The 24243-nt window shown below is 39.0% G+C and overlaps 1 protein-coding gene across 1 annotated transcript in view; it reads right to left on the reverse strand.

Annotated features, from left to right (window-relative positions):
- Window positions 1-24243, reverse strand: part of Megf8 (multiple EGF like domains 8) — a 461373-nt gene that overhangs the window by 177330 nt on the left and 259800 nt on the right. Inside the window, exons 23-25 of the mRNA XM_067145403.2 lie at window positions 20918-21187; window positions 8314-8511; window positions 8048-8234 (exon numbers count right to left, since the gene is read on the reverse strand). Coding sequence (XP_067001504.2) covers window positions 8048-8234; window positions 8314-8511; window positions 20918-21187 — 655 coding nt within the window. The remainder of the gene's footprint in view (window positions 1-8047; window positions 8235-8313; window positions 8512-20917; window positions 21188-24243) is intronic.

The raw sequence follows: 24243 nt of genomic DNA on the forward strand, positions 1-24243 counted from the left end.
GATTTGCTGTTGTGCTGACGTTCCTCAGGTAATACAGAATACAATCATGAACCTACTTCTGTTGGGCCCTTTGTGCTGTATCTTCACCCCACAAGTACATGTACCCTTTCATACATTATACACCCAAAACTTCCTCGTGTAAAAATAAATGCTACTTGTTATTAAGGGAAGGAGGAGGGTTCTCTACATGTCAAATCACTGCTTCTATTTTCGTCGTGTCCGATGTCCGCCATGATACTACGCATATCACGTGACTCAGACCAAGCGAGGGATTGGTCATGCGGATTTGGCCCACTATGGCACTACCTCCAGCGGCTAGTTCAATTTGGTTGATATTTTGTGACCCTGTAGCACATAAATGGAAAGACGTAGAGATAGGCCAGTTGGAGAGGTAATACCTAAGTCAGAAATGAACTGCTAGGTGGCATTAACTCAATTTTGACGGTTGGTGGATTTGGCCCACTATGGTTCTCAGCCCTTCAATTAACATACACCTATCATATTTGTGACGTGAAAATGGGAATTAATATTTATTTGGCATTATGGAATTACAACTTGGAAACATCTACGAGAATTCATTTATACTTCTGGCATGTGTACTTGTGAAACGAGACGTTATCTAGCGCTCATTGTTTGACACTGTCATTTAGTTGGAATTTTCCATGCACACTTAATTCTAACTATTTTTCTTATTATTACGTATTTCCTGGATTAATCTGAGTGGCTAGATTTTGATCGAGGGCCGTGCGGCCATGCGCAGAGTGTGCGACTTTGAACGCTGGGAGCAGTGTGGACTTCCGGCGTGCTCAAGGAGAGCGGGCAGTCGGTCTGCTGTGTTCGAGGGTTCAACATGGCTGTGATTAGTCGCGCCCGTATGAAGACAACTTCATGTTGCCGGAGAATGCTAATAATGGAGAGTGAATCGCCTGGATGAGTGCGACGCTATTAGGGCTATGCCCTTTATTCCTTTTGATATTAACGTGAGCTCCAACCATTGTATTTCATTACTGTAAGTAGAAAACTTTGTGTGAGTGTTTACCGTTAACCAGATCCGAAGTGCAAAATGTGTTGCAAGTTGGATACCTTAACTCTAATCAAGTAAGTACTGGAAAGCATAGTTTATTCAAGTGATCTCGTACAGCCAAGGAGCACATCTTCAAAACGTCTGTTAATCAAAAACTGTAAACGTCTGGTAACAAAATTTACTGTAACGGATAGGATTTAAATTTGTAAAAGTATGTAACAAAATTTTACGGGAACTTGGAATCGCTAGTTATGCGTGTATGAGGCTGTAGTTCATGGGTGTTGTTTAAACTTACTGTGTTGTGGTTCGTATCTTGTTTGCCTACTCATTCTTGGTGGTGTTTATTATCATTATTATTATTATTATTATTATTATTATGTTCATTTATAATGTCCAATAACGGACCATTTATATTGGTATTATGATGACTTGGCGTCGGTAAATGTCAGTCCTGGGGTGTGCTTCCGTGTTCTATTATTTTTTGTGAGGAACGTTCATTGTAATTTTTCTTTGATATTCAGTACTTCATTTAGTTGAGACTGCTGTCCACTATAATTTCATTATGTTTTCATCTTGTTTGGTTATTTTGTGTATTTTTATTCGCGGTTGGAGCCACTATTTTTCCTTTTTCGTGTGTCCTTGTGTGTGACTTGTAATTAACTATTTTGTAGTGTAGCAAATTTCAATTTTAAGCTCTATCTGTAGTTGCGGGCCCGTATACTGATGATCATCACTCTAAAAATAACGATGAATTTCTATATACTCATTTCCTAGTGTTTTTTTTTTTTTTTTTATTATTTGAAAAGGTTGCAACCTATTTTAATTTTAATATTTTCTTCCCATATTTTAAGTAAATGTTATTAAGAACCTTATGCAATGATATCTGTTTTGAATTTTACAGTATTTATTTGAGGAAGCCTATTTTGCTAGCAGGTTCATTGTACCTTAATTTAAATTTTATTATAAAATGGTGTTTCAGTTTTAATTGCGTTATGTTTGTTTTTAAAGAGAAGAATATATGTAAATTTAACTGTTTCCAACCTATCTTAAATTTTCATATTTATTTATTTATTTATTTAATAAAATTTCTTCATTTTAAATTTAATCTGGTCTCTCATTTGGTAATTAGCAGTATTAACCTGGCAACCTGTCAACCGTTAATGATAATATCCTGTCCTTTCATTCATATTTTTGCCCTTCACGCTTCATATTTTGTGCTACTGCCCTTACGGTAAGTATTGTGCTTGTTTTCTTTTTGATGTTTTGTGTACTACTTGGTAAGGTTGCAATATTCCCATAAGAACACATCAATGAATGAGAAACTAACATTTACTTCCGGGGTCATTTCTGGATCACGCACTTCTTGAATCAAAAAGCTGCCATAGAGGTAAGTATATCAGAATGTCTCCTCAAAAATAACAAACACAACAAGTGCTCTAGCATTGTTTTGGATTTCATAACAGGGACTAGCCAAAGTCAAATTCGTCAGGTCACCGATGACCCGAACTGATAATAACTAAAGGCAGCATTGGGTCACCGGTGGGCACATACGATATAAAATTATTAAAATTCACTGCTCCAGGGAAAGTTTTAACATGTGTTTTATTTACAAGAAACAATTCCTACATAATGATGTAGAAATTGAATAAAACGTCAATTTGTTTTAAGAAACACATTGTAAACTTCACATGCTGTTTAGTACACAACCCATTCAAACAGAATTGTCATGCAGTTTGCTTACCGCCTGATATTTGTAATCAGCTAGTTTTGCCTATGGGTTGTTGTAATGAGTGTGCAGTCTGGTATTAGCTGTATAGGGATGTGTTGTGTGAAATGCCCGGCAATTACTATTTGTTTTTTGAAGTAACGTTTTGTTGCTTCACCAGTTGCTACTTTCTCTTACATTATGTTTTCTTCCTGTAATGCAGTTTCCAATGTTCTCTGCATCTTCAATAACTCTAAACTTTTCTTTACCCATGAATGAGTGATAATGAGAACTTGTAGCCATACTTAATAAGTGGTTCACACTTCACTCCTAACACCATACAGACCAAGGCCGGACAATGCTATAGTATAACAGCTTCCATTGTTGTACCTTACCAACCTTATTTCAAATAATGCACGCACCAATGATTTTCTTTGCTAAATTCTAGAAAAAATATACAGAAGAGTATTCATGAATATACAGTATATTTCCTCAGTGTTCATGTTGTACCGCATTTTATTACATATTTCCACCATGTACTAATGCCTTTGCTGGCGGTGGGACCTAGTGTTTACACTGCACTAAGTCTTCTGGTATGGGCTAGAGCAATTTTGTTACTTTCATTGATCTGTCTCTGTCTTATCCTTGGCTTTGACAATATGAAAGTGACTAAGGTATGAGCGATGCTAGTAATGCCATTCCTTACGCAGCCAGTCCCTGCTATGAATGGTGTGAAACTGTTGTTCATAGGGTTAGTTGGTGCATGCATTTCAGTGGGCTTGGCAGACTGATATGTAATAGCAACTTCTGGCTCGGTGAGGAAAGCAACGGGAAACTACCTTACTCCTCATTTCCCTAGTACGCCTCTTCAGTGATGCCTAGGCCATCTATGACAGCTCATGGCGGAACTGTTGAGGATCCAACCAGCCTTTGGGTTGATGACTAAACATACACATACACCATGTACTATGTTACAGTTCAAATCACATTTTCGATACACGTTCTTAACCAGGTCCAACAATTGCTATTTGGACTTTCTTGGGTCTCTCTTTCCTTTCATAAATTCTTTAGCTGAATTAGGCATCTTTTTTTTCCCTTCCTTCATCTGTTCAACACGTCCAAACCATGTCACAGTCTTATTTGCCTTTATTTTATCATCCCACCTCTTTATTTTATCATATGTCTTTGTTTCTCACCCAGACTTTCTTATTTATGTAACATACTTCTCAGAAATTTCATTTTGCTGCAAGTAGTAGTTATTCATCCTTTCTTTGCCACTGATCAGATCATAACTGCATGTCATAACAATAGTGGTATATCTTTGTTCCACTGCAAATTCTTAGATAGAAAACACTTCCAGGTAATGTCCTACTGTCAATTTCCATATCCAGTCTTGAAGCCTTCCTCGATATATGTATCATCTTTCTGTCTGAACTCTCTGAATATTAACCTAGCAAGCCTCTCTGAATTAACCAAACACCTCCCAAATCCTCAATTTGTAACCAGCTCTGAGGCCTTGTTTAGTTCCATACCTCTTGTATTTAAATAATTAAGAACTGCTGTACATATAACCATTGTCACCTTGGTCTCCCTGTACTTCTCTCATCCTCCAGAACAAAGTCCATTATTAATTTAGTACCCTCCTGCCACTGTTCCACCTGTTTGTCCAGCAGTCATTCTCATTTTTTTTATAAGTGTTCATGAAGAAATTAATTATAATAACTATGAATTGTATGAGATAGGATCACCATTAACAAGCTAGAATAGCCCCTGGTTAAGTAGTGCTCTAGCCACACAACATTTTCTTGCAAGCGGCTCAAACATGACTGATCAGTTTACCGAGCAAGTTGGCCACGCAATTTGGGTCACATAACTGTTACTTTACATTCAGGAGATAGCAGGTTCAAACCTCACTTGTCAGTAGCCCTAAAGATAGTTTTCCATGGTTTCCTCCATTTTCACACCAGGCAAATGCTGAGGTTATACCTTGCTTAATACCACAGTCTCTTCCTTCCTAATCTTACTCCTGATCGCCCGGCTCCATGGCTAAATGGTTAGCATGCTGGCCTTTGGTCACAGGGGTCCCAGGTTCGATTCCCGGCAGGGTCAAGAATTTTAACCATAATTGGTTAATTTCACTGGCATGGGGGCTGGGTGTATGTGTTGTCTTCATCATCATTTCATCCTCATCACGACGCGCAGGTCGCCTACAGGAGTCAAATCAAAAAGATCTGCATCTGGTGAGCCGAATTTGTCCTCTGACACTCCCGGCACTAAAAGCCATACGCCATTTTTTTCTTAACCCCTGATCTATCCCATCATCACCATTAGATTTGTCTATGTCAGTGTAACATAAATAACCCCACCAAATACCGTATTTTTGTTCACGTTTATAGCCACAAAAACTGTGTGGGGGGAGTGGTTGAGGGGGGCAAGTACGTGATAGCCTCCAATTTTGTGCAGTAAACATGACTTCTGACTATTAAGAACTATAAATTGTACATGTAAGTATTCTACACTATTCTTTTAACAAATTTATGGAAGGCAGTATTTCTAAATATAAAAAAATAAAGAAAACAGTAAATGGTGAACACATGACTTTTAGGCCTGCATATCCTGTAAATACAATCAATCGGCTTTGTTTACTCTCATATCGTGTCATTCATTTCATCTCATTAACTCCTCTGATAAGGCTGACATCAGGAAAGGCATCCAGTCATAAAAACTCGCTACAAAGATTCATCTTACTTCGTACCTGACTCTGTGCAGAAACGGTATACAGTTTTATATTGCTGGGCTGAGTGGCTCAGGCTGGTGAGGCACTAGCCTTCTGACCCCAACCTGGCTCAGTCTGGTGGTATTTGAAGGTGCTCAAATACATCAGCCACATCTTGGTAGATTTACTGGCATGTAAAAATTCCTATGGGACTAAATTCTGGCACCTAGGCATCTCCAGAAACCATAAAAGTAGTTAGTGGGATGTAAAGCCAATAACATTATTATTACAGTTTTATTTGCCGTATTATGCAACATTAATACAAAATAACAAAGAAGGAACTTAATGCCAGTCATTTGTCTCTGTCAGTTGAACAGTAGGCCTATCACACAGCAAACCTAGTTACTGCTTGCATTTGAATTATTGTTATCTGCGCCACCAACTTCCCTGCTACCAGCATTGTCGCCATCCCAAGAAATATTCACAGATGTTGTGAGATCATTAACAATGTGATCATTTAATATCTTCTAAGTCAAGCCAGTGCAGGTAATTTTTGGAGAATTTAATAATCATAATGATTGTTTTACTCATCAATGTATCTGGGAAATCATAGGCCTAATGTGCATTAATAAAAAACATTGAGAAAACGAACATTCAAAATTAAACATTATGGTAATAAAATGCATTACCTCCACACCTTTAGATATCCATAAATACCCCAAGCTTTCCTGTTATTTCTTTTTTTCATTATGGAACTTCTGGCACTATCCGGGCACTTAAAGAGACAGCACACCTAACCTAAACAATGAGATATCTTTATCTCGATTACAGCTATTTAGTTAAATCCTGATGTGTTAAATATTGAGAACAAGCGTGGAATATACTTAAAAGTAAAGGTCTGGCTCTCAACCATTGTAGAACATTTGATATTCGAGTTTCAAAACTTTAACAATGTATTTGTTCCCAATTAGAGGCCAAACAGTGAAAAACTATTCGCTGATGGTTTCAAGAGATAGTCTCTGTATTCTTCCAGTTGGTATACGTGTAGCAGAAGGCATCCCTTTGTAATAAAGCCGTGCTGTAGAAAGCATGTCAACCAAACAGCTGATCGCTTGGGACGGTCTGAGCAAAATTTAGGAGTTATACTTCTGAATGTAGTACGTAGAAACCGGAAGCATTCTTTGGATAACTACAATGGTTGAGAGCCAGACCTTTACTTTTAAGTATATTCCACGCTTGTTCTCAATATTTAACACATCAGGATTTAACTACATAGCTGTAATCGAGATAAAGGTATCTCATTGTTTAGGTTAGGTGTGCTGTCTCTTGAAGTGCCCGGATAGTGCCAGAAGTTCCATAATGAAAAAAAGAAATAACAGGAAAGCTTGGGGTATTTATGGATATCTAGAGGTGTGGAGGTAATGCATTTTATTACCATAATGTTTAATTTTGAATGTTCGTTTTCTCAATGTTTTTTATTAATGCACATTAGGCCTATGATTTCTCGGATACGTTGATGAGTAAATCATTATGATTATTAAATTCTCCAAAAATTACCTGCACTGGCTTGACTTAGAAGATATTAAATGATCACATTGTTAATGATCTCACAACATCTGTGAATATTTCTTAACTGAAGTAAACTCGTGTCCTCATTCCGAGGTGGTGCAGCTCTTTCCAGGCACATCCCCAATGAAGGCAAGCTGCATGCATGCATACTAACCTTCCTGCCATTCTTAAATCTCTGGCAGTGGTGCGAATCGAACTTGGGTCCCCGAGAACGGCAGCTAATTGTGCTAACTGTTACACTGCAGAGGCGAATATTCTTAACTACAGAACACAGATGTATCACATGACTGATTTGTGCCTGTAATGTACGGGTCAGATATATGAAACTGATCACCTATTCGTGTGACGTCATCGGAGCTGCAGTACACTATGGAGGTGGACAATTCTTAACTACAAAACGACTTCAATGCGTACTTGCATTGTATGGGTCAGGCGGACGAAACTATTCACCTATTTGTGTGATGTCATCGAAGCTGAAGTACGGCCTGTACCCGCTACGAAACGGAATCATCGTTCTTCTCTGACAAATTACGTTGGGGGGATCTTATATGCAAACTTTAATTCTTTCCATTTCCTTCAAAATGTCAGTGGGGTTCTAATACACCTGGAAATGTGGTAGCTAAATTGATCATTTCTATGTGAATGTGTGTTACTGGAGTCTCCATGAAACTAATAAAAATTAGTGTCAGTATATTTCTGTTAGGTTTATTTTTTCAAAGTAAAATTGAAAAAGTATATTTTAATGTTGTGCAATGCAGTACAGGGAGAGGTAGCAAATGTTTTTGCTGAAGTCAGTAACTCTACACGCACCTGGTTAGGTTATGAATATATCAAGTCTCAAGCTCCCTGCGACAGCAGCCAACAGGCAATTCCAAATTCCCATTATTTAAATTTCCTGAAAATAAAAAATTGACTTGCACTGAGTGACCTGAAAGAATAAAAAGGCCTTTTTTTTACCTTCGAGACTGATAACTCTGTTGTTTAACACTCTTAAAATACTATAAATCATTAGTATATCCAAAATGTTACTCACCAGCTGGTCCATTGCCAGTTGTGTTCAGAATCTCCCAGATTTCAGTCTCCAAATTAAATTCCCATACAGTATCCAAGAAACCATATCTGGGACTAAAGCCACCAACTAGCAGTAGACTTTCTGAATCACCTTCACGATGCAACGTTAATGAGTGGCCAGCCAAAGGTGGAAACTCTCTCTTGTTAGGCTATTTGAAATTTAAAAAATTGTTACAAAAGAGATAAGAAACAAATATTGTTAAGATGTAATATATCAAGAATAGTTACCAGTATTTCAATCCAGCGTGAGTTTTTTAAGCTGAATTTCCAGAAATCATTCAAGGTGTTATTTCTCAAACCAACGTAGTGGTCCTTTTCAGTAAGGCCACCATATACATAGATTTCTTGACGAGAGTGGCTTATTTCCGCAGCATGAAAATAACGACCCTGGGGCATGTTGGTGTCCCGTGTTGAATCAATAGTCACCTAAGCAAACAGATTTCCAAAATTTATTACAATAGTAGATGTAATGCAAAGAGGGAGGAAAAATGTTCTGCAATGGGAAGGAATGGAAGATGATTGGTTAACTCTTATAAGTCAACTTATCAATTAATGGTAGAAGGGTTTTGAAAGTTGGGAAGTCAAAAGCATCAAAATTGAATTGAATGAAAAGCACAACACTTTCAAGTCGGGGTCGCCAAATTCTTTCAGTGAAATAAAAATACATTATTCCTAACATAGCTTTCTTTCAAATGAACCTTCCTTTCCAAATCAATTATTCCGAAGCTGATATTCCAAAAGCATATTTCTCTGAAAGCAACCAAAATTTTTCTCACTCTTTTTGGTAACAATCGATTTGGCATTGCTAAGTAATGTTCATTTTACAAAATTACCAAAAATTTGAAGTAAACATTCAAAATTCATACAAATTTACAGTGAAAATGCAACAGAAAACCAAAATAATTTCTTCTGGATGAGGGGGAAATGAAACTACTGTATAATGGATATGTTAACTATAGAAGTGGATCATCTGGAAGACAGGGTAAAAATTTATTGGGAATGTAAAAGGCTGTGGGTGAAAGAAGGTTTGGCACAAGCAATAATCATGGGTCTAAATATTATAGCCCAGATAAGGCAAAACTAATTGCATGGATAGGCATCATAGGCATCACGTGTTGTAAGCTTTTTTTATTTGAACAAGGAAACGTACAGAAATTGATCAGAAGAAAGAGATTACACAATCAACGGGCAATGGTATGAAGTAGGGGATAGCCTGTAAGGGCGAAGTATAGTGGCGACCTTATGTGCCCCAGGACCGCTACGGTAGCTGTGGAGGTCTTACAGGAACCCTGAAAAATAACGGCTAACGGGGCTCTGGTGAAGTCCTTAACGGCAGCTGAGGCGGAGAAGGAGACCTTTGGTACAGCAAAGCTGGCGGAGGAGGCAACCCTCCCTCTTGGGGTTAAATGAAGAGGGAATCCACTGCCTTGTGGTGAAGAGGGATCTTGAAAGGCTAAGGGACATAATCCCAACAGAAAACAGGATGCCTGGAGGCTTCAGGTGGCAGCCCCACCACCAGACTAGGGTGCTCTGGGGGCCAATAACTCGCACAACCTTAATTTAAACCATTACCGAGCTCAATAGCTGCAGTCGCTTAAGTGTGGCCAGTATTCAGTAATCGGGAGATAGTGAATTCGAGCCCCACTGTCGGCAGCCCTGAAGATGGTTTTCAGTGGTTTCCCATTTTCACACCAGGCAAATGCTGGGGCTGTACGTTAATTAAGGCCACGACCACTTCCTTCCACTTCCTAGGCATTTCCTATCCCATCGTCGCCATAAGACATACGAGGACGGTTTGAAAAGTTCTCAGAATCACCGCTAGATGTCAGTGCTAGAGCAACGAGGTTCCCGCGCAATAATCACACATCCTTTGTGAGTGAACACGTGGCGCGTCAGTGCTCTAGCTGCAAGAGTGTGGTAGTGACGACTCTTTGTTGTTGTTCCTGCGTAGTGATTTGTGACAATGGAAAAAACTGAGATTCGAGCAGCGATTAAATACTTTGTAAAGAAAGGTATGAAAGCAAAGGAAATTCATGCCGACTTTCAGAACACACTGGGGGATTCTGCTCCTTCATTTTCAACTGTTGCCAAGTGGACCAGCGAGTTTAAATTTGGTCGGGAGAGCTTGGATGATGATCCACATAGTGGATGGCCAAAAAGTGTTACGACCCCAGAATTTTTAAATCTCCACTTGTGCATGACAACACATTTAAATATTAGTTACGTCAAGAACATGAAAATGAAAATCATGGGTCAAATAAGCCCCAGTTTTAATATCATCCTTTCTCAAGACTTATGGTAAAAAAGAAGATCCATTTCATTTTATTTTTGAACATTTTAAGTTAACCAGAATAGAACTGTCAAGTTAAAACACATTTAATTTAAATTTATATTTTCAATATTGACCAATCCACAATCAACAATCAGTTCAAATCTCCACTTGTTGTTGACGACACATCCTGTCAACAGATACGGTACGTCAAGAACATGATTTGATATAGGGGTCGCATAAACTCCGGAATGTAATCCTCTTTACCAAAAAGAAGATCCATTTTAGTTTTGGACATTTTTCAAATTAGATTAAGACCAAAAAGCTTAACTGTATTAACTTATGTTACCCGTCTTAAGAGTTCATTAATGTTTGTATATATTGTATATATTGGTATGTTTACATTGGTTAAAAAGGTCCCCAACCTTGACCTAAAGGTTGTATACAGGCTGAAGATGCCCAAAATAATGGGTGAAACATGTACGTGACCTAAATAAGTCTACATAAAATCATGTAGATAATAACCACATTAAGCGTGGAAAGTATTGAATAGGTGGTTTTTTATTAAATTATCCTTGATATCTATGCCTAACCCCAGAATTTATCGCAAAATTGCGTAAAATGGTCATGGATGATTGTCGACTGAAAGTGCGGGAGATTGCTGAAGCTGTATGGATGTCTTCTGAATGGGTATATTATATTTTAACCGAAGAATTGGGTATGAAAAAATTGTCCGCAAGATGGATGCCGCGGCTCTTGACATTGGACAATAAACGCACCAGATTGGAAATGTCCAAACAAAGTCTGGCCCGTTTTCAGTGCAACCAACAAGATTTTTTGCACCGGTTTGTGACTACAAATGAAACTTGGGTCCACTACTATACCCCAGAGACAAAACACCAGTCAAAGCAGTGGAAACATGCTGATTCACCACCACCAAAGAAAGCAAAGGCAGTGCGTTCGGCCAGAAAGGTCATGGCCTCAGTTTTCTGGGATGCAAAAGCATTCTGCTGATAGATTATTTTCCTACTGGCCAAACAATTACGCGGCAATACGATGCAAACCTCCTAGACCAACTACAGGAAAAGATACGCGAAACAAGGCCTGGTTTGGCAAGGAAAAAGGTCATCTTTCATCAGGACAACGCTCCGCCGCACACAAGTGTTATTGCCATGGCAAAACTTCATGAACTGGGGTACGAATTGTTGCCACATCCACCTTATTCACCTGATTTGGCACCATCAGACTTTCATCTATTCCCCAAGCTGAAAATTTTCCTTGGTGGACGGAGATTTTCTACAAGGGAAGAACTGACAGCCGAATTGGAGAGGTATTTTGCAGGCCTGGAGGAATCTCATTTTCAAGATGGGATCAAGGCATTGGAACATCGCTAGATCAAATGCGTTAGTCTACAGGGAGACTATGTTGAAAAATAAAAGCAGTTCCACCGAGGTAAGATACTTAATTCTAGTACATTCCGAGAACTTTTCAAACCACCTACGTATCTGTGTTGGTACGACGTAAAGCAAATAGAAAAAAAATTAAACCATTACAGAAACATCAACAAAGATAAACCGGACTAATCCAAAGATGATGACTTTTAGCTTGTGGAATGCGAGAACTCTGCGGGAAAGTGTAAGTCTACAACAGGCAGTGGCATGTATGAAGAGTTATGGCCTGAACATCTCAGGATTAAGTGAGGTGAGATGGAGCGAGTTCGGGGAACTGACCACCCATGCAACCCATGATGGAGCTACATTTATATATTCTGGAAGACTTGAGAGCGCTAGAGTGAGTTGTGAAGGTGTGGAAATATTGATGGACAAGGAGGTTAAGAGGGGCGTGGCATGTTTCAAGACCAATATCAGAAATGTTTTGATGATAGTGTGCTATGCACCCACTGAGACAGCAAAGGAAGAAGACAAAGAGGCATTTTATATCCGTCTAAATAGCACGATTAAGAAACAGAAGAAGAAGGATATTATTATAGTTGGAGGAGATTTGAATGCAAAAGTGGACCAGGATAATGAAGGACTTGAGCACATCATGGGAAGGCATGGCCTAGGACAAACGATTCCAACTGAGGTGCTCCCATGGCCCCGGCCAGCCCCGGCAGCAGCCCCGGCGCTGTACTGAAGCCCCAGTGAGGTGGTGGGGAAAGGAGGGGAAGTGGCAGAGGCAGAACCACAGGTCGTCAAGTCAGCACGCAGCATTCAAAAACAATATTATTTATGACAATTCTGTGAACACACAAACAATTTATTCTGTACATACATTGCGTTTGCCTTAAAGTACTTTTAGCATTTAAATCGATTGTTGACATAGTTTTGCGGCAACTAATTTACCAATACTCGGAACAATCGATTTGACAGTAGAAATTCTAAGCAGAGCCTCTAAGACAACAACAGACAGAGAAGTCCTAGTTCTACATTTATGTAAATTCAGAATTGAAAACATATGTTCGCATGCATAAGTTGTACTGAATAATGACATAAATTTTAAGGCAAGAGCATGAAGTCTGGGGATTCTTGTGGATGAACACCTTTGTAAAAGGAAATTAAATCACCGTTGCAGTGGTAGTACCTGTCTTTTAGGATTGCGTTGCACTGTAGTTTTATCAGCTCTCTTTGGAAATATTGTGGTGATTTTTCAGGACACGCTGAAAATGGGGTCATAAGTATTTCAAGTTGAGGTGCCATATCATTCATTTCTTTGAATTGGGCATTGAATTCGTGGTGGAAAGTCTGTAACGACATCTGATAGTCTCTAAGATTTTTGTAAGTAGACAAATGTAATGATTTTAATGAAGTAAAATTGTAAAAATTTTCGGCTTCAAGCTGACTTTTCAATAACAAACTCTGCATTTTGAGAGCCTTAATTCTATCACACATGGTGCTAATCAATGTGTTTCTCCCTTGCAATGAAATATGTAAATCATTCAAATAAGACGTTATGTCTGCCAAGAAAGCGAGGTCAGCTACCCATTGTTTATTCCGCAAAGTTGGTTGTGGAGAACCTTTCATCTCCATGAACAGAGCAATTTCTTCAATTATTGCAAAAAAGGTTGCTAGCACTTTCGCGCAACTTAAACTGCGCACAATACAATAAAAGGGACGGTCGCTACATTCTGCCTAGAGATCTTTTAAAAATTCTTCTAACCTTGCTTTCTGCTGAAATTTACACATTTTGTCACAGTATCTATAACAGATTTTAAAATTGCAAAAGTTTTTTGCACATAATTGTTCTGGATGTAAAATACGATCTACTGCATGGAGTAGGAGGGGAACGGTGCTGCTGAATGCTACGGCATTTCCACATAAGGAATGCCATAAAATGACCTGGGTATCACCGGATCACAGGACAGGGAATCATAGATCATGTGGCCATCGGACGAAGGTGGAGGCGTTCACTGTTGGATGTGAGGAATATGAGAGGTGCAGACATCGGTAGTGATCATCTTGTTGTGGCTACCTTTAGGATGAAGATCTAGGCACAGAAAAGGAGGACAGAACAGATAAAGAAGCGGTATGATGTTGGAAAGCTAAAGGATGACAGGTGAAGGATGTCTTCAGGATAGAACTAAAGAATCGATTTCAAGCATTCACTGAGGTGGAGGATGAAACTGTTGAGGAAAAATTGGTGAAGATTAAATATGTCTCTATAGAAGTAAGTGAAAATATCATGGGTTTTAAGGATAGGAGGAAAAAAGACTGGATGACCGAACAGACATGGGAAATCATTAGAGAGAGATAAAGAAGGCAATTTATTTATTTATTTATTTATTTATTTATTTATTTATTTATTTATTTATTTATTTATTTATTTATTTATTTATCGTATGATGAATCTATGTACACACATGCATATAGTTTAGGATAAATGTGCGTAGTCACAAGTCCGTACAATACTATAACTCTAGGTCTAGCATTCTGACCCAATCAACTGCTTCATCCGATGTGCGGTGAATGTCCATTAGCGTTCCTTTGAAAGCTCGAATTGGGCAATGAATGCATGTAAGACATGAGCAAGAAAGGCAGAACTGCAATTAAAATATGCTGCAAAGGATAGAGAAGTAAAGAGAAGTGTGAGGAGTGATCAAAAAGATGAACTGTCTCAACAGGCAGAAAAGGCAGCCAACAAGAGAAATCTCAAATAACTCTATATCATCACCAGAATTCTGGGAATGAAGCAGATGCAGAAAAACTGTCCAGTCTCGAACAAAGATGGAACCCTCTTAACTAACCCTGAGGATCAACTGAAACAATGGCCAGAACATTTTTCTGCAATTCTAAACCGCTCCATGTAAGATCAGTCAGATGTGGGGGAAGAAGAAGCAGAAGAAGAAGAGATTCAGTCTGACCCAAGGATTAAAACCTGCATTCCAACAGTAGAAGAAATCAAGAAGGCATTGAGAGAGTTGCTTATTGGTAAGGGAACAAGAGTTGACAACATTCCATCAGAAGTCATGAAGATTGATACGGACACCATTGCCAATATACTGTATTGCAGCCTCTGTTTGAGGAGGTACGGGTTACTGGAGAAATGCCGGCAGAGTTGGTGAAGCTGCAAAAAAAAAAAGGGGGGATACGTATAATTGTAACAACTTGACGGGCATTACACTTCTCTCAATCCCTAGCAAAGTCTTCACCAGGATTCTTCTGAACAGAATTAAAGAGTATGTCAACTTAACAGGCAGGCTTTCATCCAAATCACTCATGCGTCGACCAAATAAACACCTTGAGGATAATTCTGGAGCAGTGTGCTGAATGGTCATCTCGCCTCTACGCAGTGTTCATTGACTTTGAGAAAGCTTTTGACTCGATCAACAGAGAAGCCATGTGGAAGGAAATGAAGCGTTATGGAGTGCCAGCACAAATCGTCAATCTCATTTAGGAAACGTATTGTGATTACACATGTAGAGTCATTCATGGGGGCCGTATATCTGGGCCTGTATCTGTATGTTCAGGAGTTTACATGTTACAAATCTTTTTTTTTTTTTTTTTTTTGCTATGGGCTTTACGTCGCACCGACACAGATAGGTCTTACGGCGACGATGGGATAGGAAAGGCCTAGGAGTTGGAAGGAAGCGGCCGTGGCCTTAATTAAGGTACAGCCCCAGCATTTGCCTGGTGTGAAAATGGGAAACCACGGAAAACCATCTTCAGGGCTGCCGATAGTGGGATTCGAACCTACTATCTCCCGGATGCAAGCTCACAGCCGCGCGCCTCTACGCGCACGGCCAACTCGCCCGGTGTGTTACAAATCTCATGACTGGTCTGTATTGAAACGTACATTAATTCAACAATGATACAAAAGTTTATTGAGAACCACCTATTCAATACACAGTGGGTTCTTAAAAATTAAGATTTACATCTTGTCATACTAATTTTTTTTTTTTTTTTTTTTTTTCCTAGTTGCTTTACGTCGCACCAACACAGATAGGTCTTATGGCGACGACAGGATAGGAAAGGCCTAGAAGTTGGAAAGAAGCAGCCGTGGCCTTAATTAAGTTACAGCCTCAGCATTTGCCTGGTGTAAAAATGGGAAACCACGGAAAACCATCATCAGTGCTGCCGACAGTGGGATTCGAACCCACTATCTCCCGGATCGCCTCTAACCGCACGGCCAACTCACCCAGTTTAATTAGAATCAAAAAGAAATTTGTTGCATGCACAGCTAAATTAAAGGATTCACACATGCTGCAGCCTGTGCATATACCTATCGAACTTGCCTTAAATTCGACCGCAAATTGCGAGTCAGTGATAGATTCGCCCCTCCCTTCATTTGTTAGTCATATCCATGCAATGGCAAAGAAAGTGAATGTAAGAATAAAGAAATTCAAGATTCCGCAAAGGTCAAAATTGAAGAAAAAAATAGTATTCACGGACTGGGAAAATGAAATAACTCTTCTTTATGAGGGAAAGCTCACAAAACAGAATTTAGTGTTTCACTTGGCATGCTACATAGTAAGAAAAAGTGACAAATATGTTGACTGCTTACGAAGGACATACTATATTGTTTTACACTTTATTTTTTTCTACCCAAATGAAGTACATTACACATCAGTTGTTACGTCCACCTTCTCAACATAATCTCCTTGTAACTGTACGCACTTTTGCCATCGATGTGTCAGTCTTTCAGACCTTCCTGAAACCATTCTTAAACCATTCTTTCGGAGTGCTGCGTACCCATGCCTTGACAGCTGTGTCCAGTTCTGCAAAATCCGCAAAACAAGGACCACGCAGACGTTTCTTCATGTTCCCAAACAGGTGATAATCACTTGGTGCCAAGTTGCGAGAGTATGGTGGGTGTGGCAGCACCGTGAATCCCATTTGATCCCATTTGTGGCTCATGGTAATGCAGCCATGTCTCCTCACCAGTCACAAACCTATCCATGAAGTCGACTGGATTTTGATCATGGCAGTGTAAAAGTTCTCTGCACATGTCCACATGCCTCTGCTTTTCGTCTGCAGACAAGAGTCTAGGCACCCACGTGGATGACACCTTCCCCAACTGTAAGTGGCCGCGCACGATCCGCTGCAGAGTGTTTCGGCTAATTCCTGTGGCTGCCTCCATTTCCGTAAATTTGTTGCATATGTTTCCTTGGATGGCCTGTTCGACCCGGGCAATGTTCACTGATGTTGACACTGTCACATTCCTTCCAGAACGAGCCTTTTTGTCCACCGATGTGCACCCTGTTTCCCAACCTTCCACCCAGCTGTAAACTGTTTTCAATGACGTCGTATGTTCTCCACAGACTGCCACCAAGTGCAGATGTATTTCTGCAGTGGTCAGGTCTTCTTTCCATAGGAACCAAGTCATACAGCGCTGTCCCTGACGGTTATTTTCCATGTTGTCTGCTCCTATGCTGGCAGTGTTCTTATGAAATGGCTATGAGTGCATTCGTTGGCACCTGTGCGTGTGCTGCTACCAAAAGGTGGAACAAGACACTAGTTACACGTCACCACCTTCAAAAGTGAAATGTGAACCATAATCGGACATGCAAAAATAAAGTGTAAACAATACAGTACACCCCTCGCAGATTGTGCTCGCACCCTTTGTAGTGAACAGCCACCTGAGCTTCCACTGGCAACATTTACCCTCATTAAGGATTACACTACGAAGAAAGGCTTGCGGTACTGACATATCCTTCACTGTGTGTGTTTAGGTTACTAATGCAAGTAGAAGAGGTCGTCTCAGGAAAAATGCGATCAGAACAAAATTCATGGGGTGATGTATTTTTTGCATGTTTGGACAGCGTAGACTCTATAGCTGTCTGACCCACAGACTTTGGATGCAGCAGTGATCACAGATATGATGTTGTGGGAAAATTAGTGTTTCATTGTAAAATGGATACAGATTGTGGACAGAGGTAGCTTTACCTTCAACATCTACCAGTGATGCTTTTTTTTTTTTTTTTTTTTTTTTTTTCCCATAACATATGACAATACAACCCTATAACCAAAGGTACTCCTTCCACCCCATCAACATCCACGCATACCAACCACCGTTTATTTTAAGTGGGGCCTCCCCAGCACATTATCATAGGCTTCAGGAGTACCTCTGGTTCAAACTCAAAGACATTACCGACCTACGGTCTTGCAAGTATACTTGCGCCTTGCAATACGTACCCATGGCCAGTAGGCATTAATATCTTTGAATGTTAAAAGCTTAGCATAAAATTGTGAAAAATTGTATATATACCCCATTATGGCAATCCACATCACATACGAGTGTTAAGCTATTAACACCAGTTAAGAATTGCTCGTAGATCTGCAACGGACTTTGAAGTGTTATAAGATATTTGGACAATTAAGAAGTTACCATACTGGATCACAGTATTAAAATAATTCTGAATTATTAAATAAGTAAAAAATAGTAGTTGATATTACAGTTTTTTGTTGTTTTCAGAAAAAAAGTTTCTCGTTTTCGGTTGTAGTATATATTAGAAAAATAATTTTACAATACAATAGAATTTACGAAATTAAGAAATGTATGGCACTAAAGCCGTGATTTGCTTTGAACTACTAATCGACCGCTGCTCAGTTCGGTACCTGCAGTTTACGAGGTGAATCACGGTCAGTGGACGGGGTCGCCCTCTCACCCTCAGATATCTCCTCAATTGCAATCACTTAGGGTCACTTAGATTGAGTGAACCTCGAACCAACCCTCAGGACCAGGCGAAAATTCTTGACCTGGGCGGGAATCGAACCCATGACCTCCGGGTGAGGGGCAGGCACGCTACACTTGGCCCGCGGAGACCAGCATTTAGGTAATGATAGAGGACTATATGTGACTATAAGGTTTAGCAGAGAGTAAGTGAAAAGTAAATTGAAGTATGATATGGGCGGAGAATCAGACTGTAGGGCATGTTTAGGTCCAACAACTTCCTTGAAGGAGACAGGAGGTTGAGGAATGTTGTCGGGTTCATTGGGACAAATTTCCACAAAATATTCTCCAGAGACATTATCATATTCGTTATCACTAGTGTCATCTACCACTATATTCATAGTAGTACTGTTAGACAAAATTAAACGTCTCTTCTTCAGCTGCGGTGATTCCGCGGACGTGTCCGGTATAATTTCGTCGCTACTCTCTGAACTAAATTCCCTATCGCTATCCGATAAATCATCCGCGTTAACTTCGCACTGTTCCAAATACTGCATTAATTTATTGTCATCAATACCTGCTGAAAAAATATCACGTGAACAACATGCCATTTTCCTGTCACAAATCCACTCACTGCAAGGAGCAATCTCTTACTGACCGGTTAGTGGTATTTGTAAACACAGGGAACGACTCTTGTGAAAGGTATAACGCCCTCTTAGAACTGCCAAAGCAAGGCCAGGCACACAATAATGTGTAGTCCCTTTACTACAGGTTGTAACAAAAGTATACACGTCACTATAAGTTGCCTCAAAATTATGTATATCAAAGAATTTTAAGCCGGCCGATGTAATCGGCTCTGGCAACTTCCGAATGGATTGTTAAAGGCCGACCAGATCGGCTGTGGCAGTTTAAAGGGTGGATGCTCGCACTACCGCCTGGCACCAAGGGAGTTAATGTAACTATCTGTAAAGTAACTGAACGTGTTAAATCTTTATTATCTAAATTACCCCATGAGGGAAGTGTTTGTATGAGTCGAAAATTGTTTCTTATGGCTAATTCTGCTGTGTATATATCCTTTCTGGGTGGGTAGCCATTCTGCTTTGGTTCGTTAAGTGATCTGGTCGCCATGGTTGCACTCTTTACATGTAGGTAGGCGTGGTCTCTATTATGTTTTGACATTTGCCGTTTAATGTCTTTGTTATGTGTAAACATCTGACGTGCGGCAATGGAGACTGTTGGGATTTTGTTCTTGGTGATAGATGTGATTCAGTAAGGCATCTACATTTCTCCATTTTTGGCTGGCTTTTGAAAACCTTTAATATTTAATTCTGGATTATATTTGTCCTGGGGACACATTGTGTCTGTTGGTCACATTTATATTTAATTTAACTGTCTCATTTCTAATGTTTGTTCTTGTGGAACTTGCCTTCTTTGGATTTCCTTGCTACTGAAGCTGACCTAAAGTTGAAGTGGTCCTTAAGAAACATTTTTCACTCCCGAAACGGAACTGTGTGAAATCCATTTTCTTGGAGTTAGGTGTTCAATTAAGAACTCTGTACTTTCGTTCACTTCTGTAAAATTATATTTTTCTATTTAATCCCGATTGAGGCTTTCTCCTGGGGACTGATTTGTGAACTCAGATTGTATTTCTTTTCCCTTTTTTTCCCTGATTTTAATTTTTGATGGAACTTGAAAGTTCTATGATCTTTAATTCTATTTTTCCATTACCCTAACTTGAGAATTTTAACTTGATTTTTATCTCAATTTATTTTTCAGTCAATTAAAGTTTGTGCTTAACTTAAACTTGAAGTTATTTAGTCAGTAAGAATTAGTTCATTGTCTAATCTACTTGACCTCTGTGAGCCTAGCGGTTTCCACACCTTGCAACGACCTTCAGTTAGAAACATCTTGGTAAGTGCTTTGCTTAATTAAATTTTCCCTGGTTGTACAAGTACTGTTGTGTAATACCTCACTTGAAAGTACGCGATAGATCTAAAACACTGAACGTAAGTTGAACATTAAGTTTGAAATTTTCTTCACCAAACGAAAAGGAAAAAAATTCATGCAGTAAATGTAAAATGCATAATAGTTTCAACTATATCTCAATCCTTTGCAAGTCATTTAAGAATTACTGATGTTCAAATCTTTTCAGAGAATAACACTAAGCCATTAAAATACGTGTGTTTACCAGCTTCCTCTATTCAAATATTCTGACTGTACACACATGGCACATGAAAGGGAATAATTCAAAGGTCATTCTGGCAAATGGAAGTCTTAGAGAATTTGTTTCGTGTACGTTTTGTATATTGCCGCACCTGCTTATTGCATTAAGGCGAGCAACATGGTTCATCCATAGCTAAACTAGCAGTCTGCCGCTGCTGCCACCGCCTATTACTACGAGAGAGCATACACTATGCTACAAGTGTTAGGAATAGAGGTGCTATGGAAACTTACCGGCATCCAGGTATTGTTCTTGGTATCAAATAAACGGACGTCATTAAGAGGCCCATGAGAGAGGGAGAATCCACCGAACATCCATAAAGAACCTCTCCTATCAGCTACTAGGCTGTGTCCAAAGCGGGGCAAGGTTTTGCGCAAGTGCTCCAAACTGTCAGCCAGTTTTGTAGAATCAAATAATTGAGTAAACACCAGCTGAGACTCATATAGCTGTACTGAGCAGTCATCACCACCAAAGCCAGAGCTGCACAAACATCGACCATATGCCTAAACAAGAAAACCAAATACAATCAATCACACTTGTTAAATGCTATTCTTACTATCTACGTCATGGTGAAAAACCTTTCTCATGCTTGTATCTACAGAATAAAAGAGAGATAATCTGTCTTAATAAAGGGTTTCAAACTAACAATATTTTAATGTTTAGATTGATGCTTTCATGACCTATAATTGTACACATTGATACAAGCTTTTGGGCTTTTGCCATGTCAAGAAAACAAGGTGAATTCTTTACGTTTCGCAGAGAACTTTGCTTCGCGTCTTCAGAAGAAAATTTTGAGTTTTCATGAGGAAGACTTCTCCATAATTGCTATGAATAGAAGAGATGAGAGGGCACTTTCTCGTACTCCCTTGGTTGTGTCAAACTGTTTAGAGTACTCATCTCCAATATGAACTCAACTTCTGGAATTGGTATACACCGTTTGAATTTTGCTGATGAACTCTCTAACTGCTGTCAGTATTACAATAATTGGAGAAGTCTTCTTCGTCAATAGTCGAGACTTTTTCTGAAGACGTAGAACAAAGTAAAGAAATTCACCTTGTTTTCTTGATACAGCAAAAGCCAAAATCTATTTTTTTTTAAACCTGCTCCTTCTTGCAACATTTCCTTGCTAAGCATTTTACATGACATGTACACTTAGAATGCACAAAGTTTCATCATAGAAACACAATTTACCAACATGGCTTCATGTTCACTCCTTCCACAAAATTACTTGTTACTGTATCTACTGACTTTTAAATCAAGAAACTTAATAATAATAATAATAATAATAATAATAATAATATTTGTTTTACATCCCACTAACTACTTTTTAAGGTCTTTGGAGACGCCGAGGTGCCAGAATTTAGTCCTGCAGGAGTTCTTTTTACGTGCCAGTAAATCTACCGACACGGGGCTGTCGTATTTGAGCACCTTCAAATACCACCGGACTGAGCCAGGATCGAACCTGCCAAGTTGGGGTTAGAAGGCCAGCGCCTTAACCGCCTGAGCCACTCAGCCTGGCACAAGAAACTTGGCTTGCATTGTTGGATGCGCTTGAGAACGGTTGGCTGTTGAGAGAGCTCTTGCATTATTGTAGTGATAAAGTAGTGAAAACCTATTGAAATAGCTAAATTTTGTGTATATCTGATTCATTTAGTGCTGTTTATACAGTGGTGTTTAGTGCTTGTTGGTAGAAATTGGGAGTAGTGATATTTATTTAAATTTTGTAACAAGTAATTCAGTTAGTCTTCAGTAAATTACGTTTTCTAGGTTAAGTAGGCTAGCTAGGTGTACCTTGTTTCGAATTTAGGTTTAGGAAATACTTTAGGTAATAATATTAACTTTAAAAATATTTGTAAATATCTGTAGGTTCGTTGGTTATACTTACAAAGGCAGATTATCATAAGGAATAGTACCGTAACTTCTGCAGCAACTTCTCCGGTATTTCGTATAGATATCCGTTCAAACTATCGCGAAGGTAATAATTTACTACATTAAAAAACATGATACGCCTGTAAACTTCCATTTAAAAAGTTAAAGAGATTACACGGTATAGTTAACAGTCGTATTGTTATTGATTATTGTCGCTCCTCATATTGAAATATTGCATTGTTGGCTACAGTCGTGAACAAAGGGTGTAGTGTAGTCAAGTAAGTAAAAATAAAAATCAGCTGACCTTGTATTCCATTCATTTGTACTTCTGAGTAGGTAGTTAAAGTATCCGTAATTTAAATTTCGCTCCCTCGATCTTTCAGTATTTATGAGCGGTTAGCTAATAATAATAAAGTTCATATATCCCAGTAATTGCAGTTCACGTCCCTGGAGTAGTAGTAGTTTTGATAAAAATATATGAGAAATTACTGTAGACAACCTCGTATTTTTCAGTAGGCCTAATTAAGGACACTTTTATTCTCCGTCCCGTGGAGTAGGGAAAATAATAGTAATCCACCAGCTGTAATAATCACATAACCACATTTCAGTAGAATTGTAGTGAAGATAAGGTATAATATATTAGATAGTATCTTGCCAGTTATATTCGTGTTTTTCTTCGTGTACGGCAATCCTTTCGATACTTAAGCATTTAACCAAACGCAGTGTAGTGTAGTGTAGATACATTGTAGTATAGATACAGTACATTTAGATAGTGCCGTATCCTGCCTGCTATATTCGTGTGTTATTTTTTGTGTGTATCTATTAGACCGTAATACTAATCATAATTTGTCTAAGCATTTAGCTTCGTTGGTAATCTTTGAGTACAGTAGTTCTTGCAAATTTCATTTCTGTTGTGCTTAGTTTAGTGACATACGGTTCGGTACCGGTATAGTAATTAGGATACGTCTGAAAGTAGTTTAAAATTACTGTAGTGTACAGTAGTATACGAGTAGGCCTAATATCCTATTAGAATTTAGTGTGATTATTTTATTATTGTAAAATATTTGTGTAGTACTGGTGTAGTAAAGGTATCCGTAGAAACTCTTACTAAAATACTGTTGTTGTAATTAGAATAGGCTTAATTGCAGTTTGGAATTGTGTAGTTCTTGTGTAGGCTATTACTTTCGATATTCAGTAATTAACAGCAGTTTTTATCCTGTCAGGGGTTGTAGGATTTAAAAAAATAGAGCACGACTAAGTAATATTGTAGTGTAGTCGTATATTAATTACCTTATTGTTGTGTACTATCCCAGACAATATATCCCCCCGTTCACTTATTTTTTTGCAAATAAGTTATTTTATTTTTAATTTCATTTTCTCCCCGTAAAGAATGGCTAAGGAGCACGAGTGTACTTACTGTGGGTGTAGCGAGGCATTGAGGGGTATGAGGGAAGAGTTGGAAAGTTTGAGGGAGATAATTAGGATTCTCACAGAAGACAGGAAGGAAGATAGGACTCCCTCAAACAATGTACAGGTTACAGTAGGTGTACAAGAGGGAGGGGAAGGAAAGGGAGGAGTTGTAGAAGACAGGTGGTCTAATGTTCTAAGGGGAAGGAGATTGCAGGCTAAGGGCTCTATTCAGGATCAGAATTCAGGACAGGTGTCTGCGTGAAATCGGTACGAGTCACTC

Source organism: Anabrus simplex, chromosome 4 (assembly GCF_040414725.1).
Source record: "Anabrus simplex isolate iqAnaSimp1 chromosome 4, ASM4041472v1, whole genome shotgun sequence".
NCBI lineage: Eukaryota > Metazoa > Arthropoda > Insecta > Orthoptera > Tettigoniidae > Anabrus > Anabrus simplex.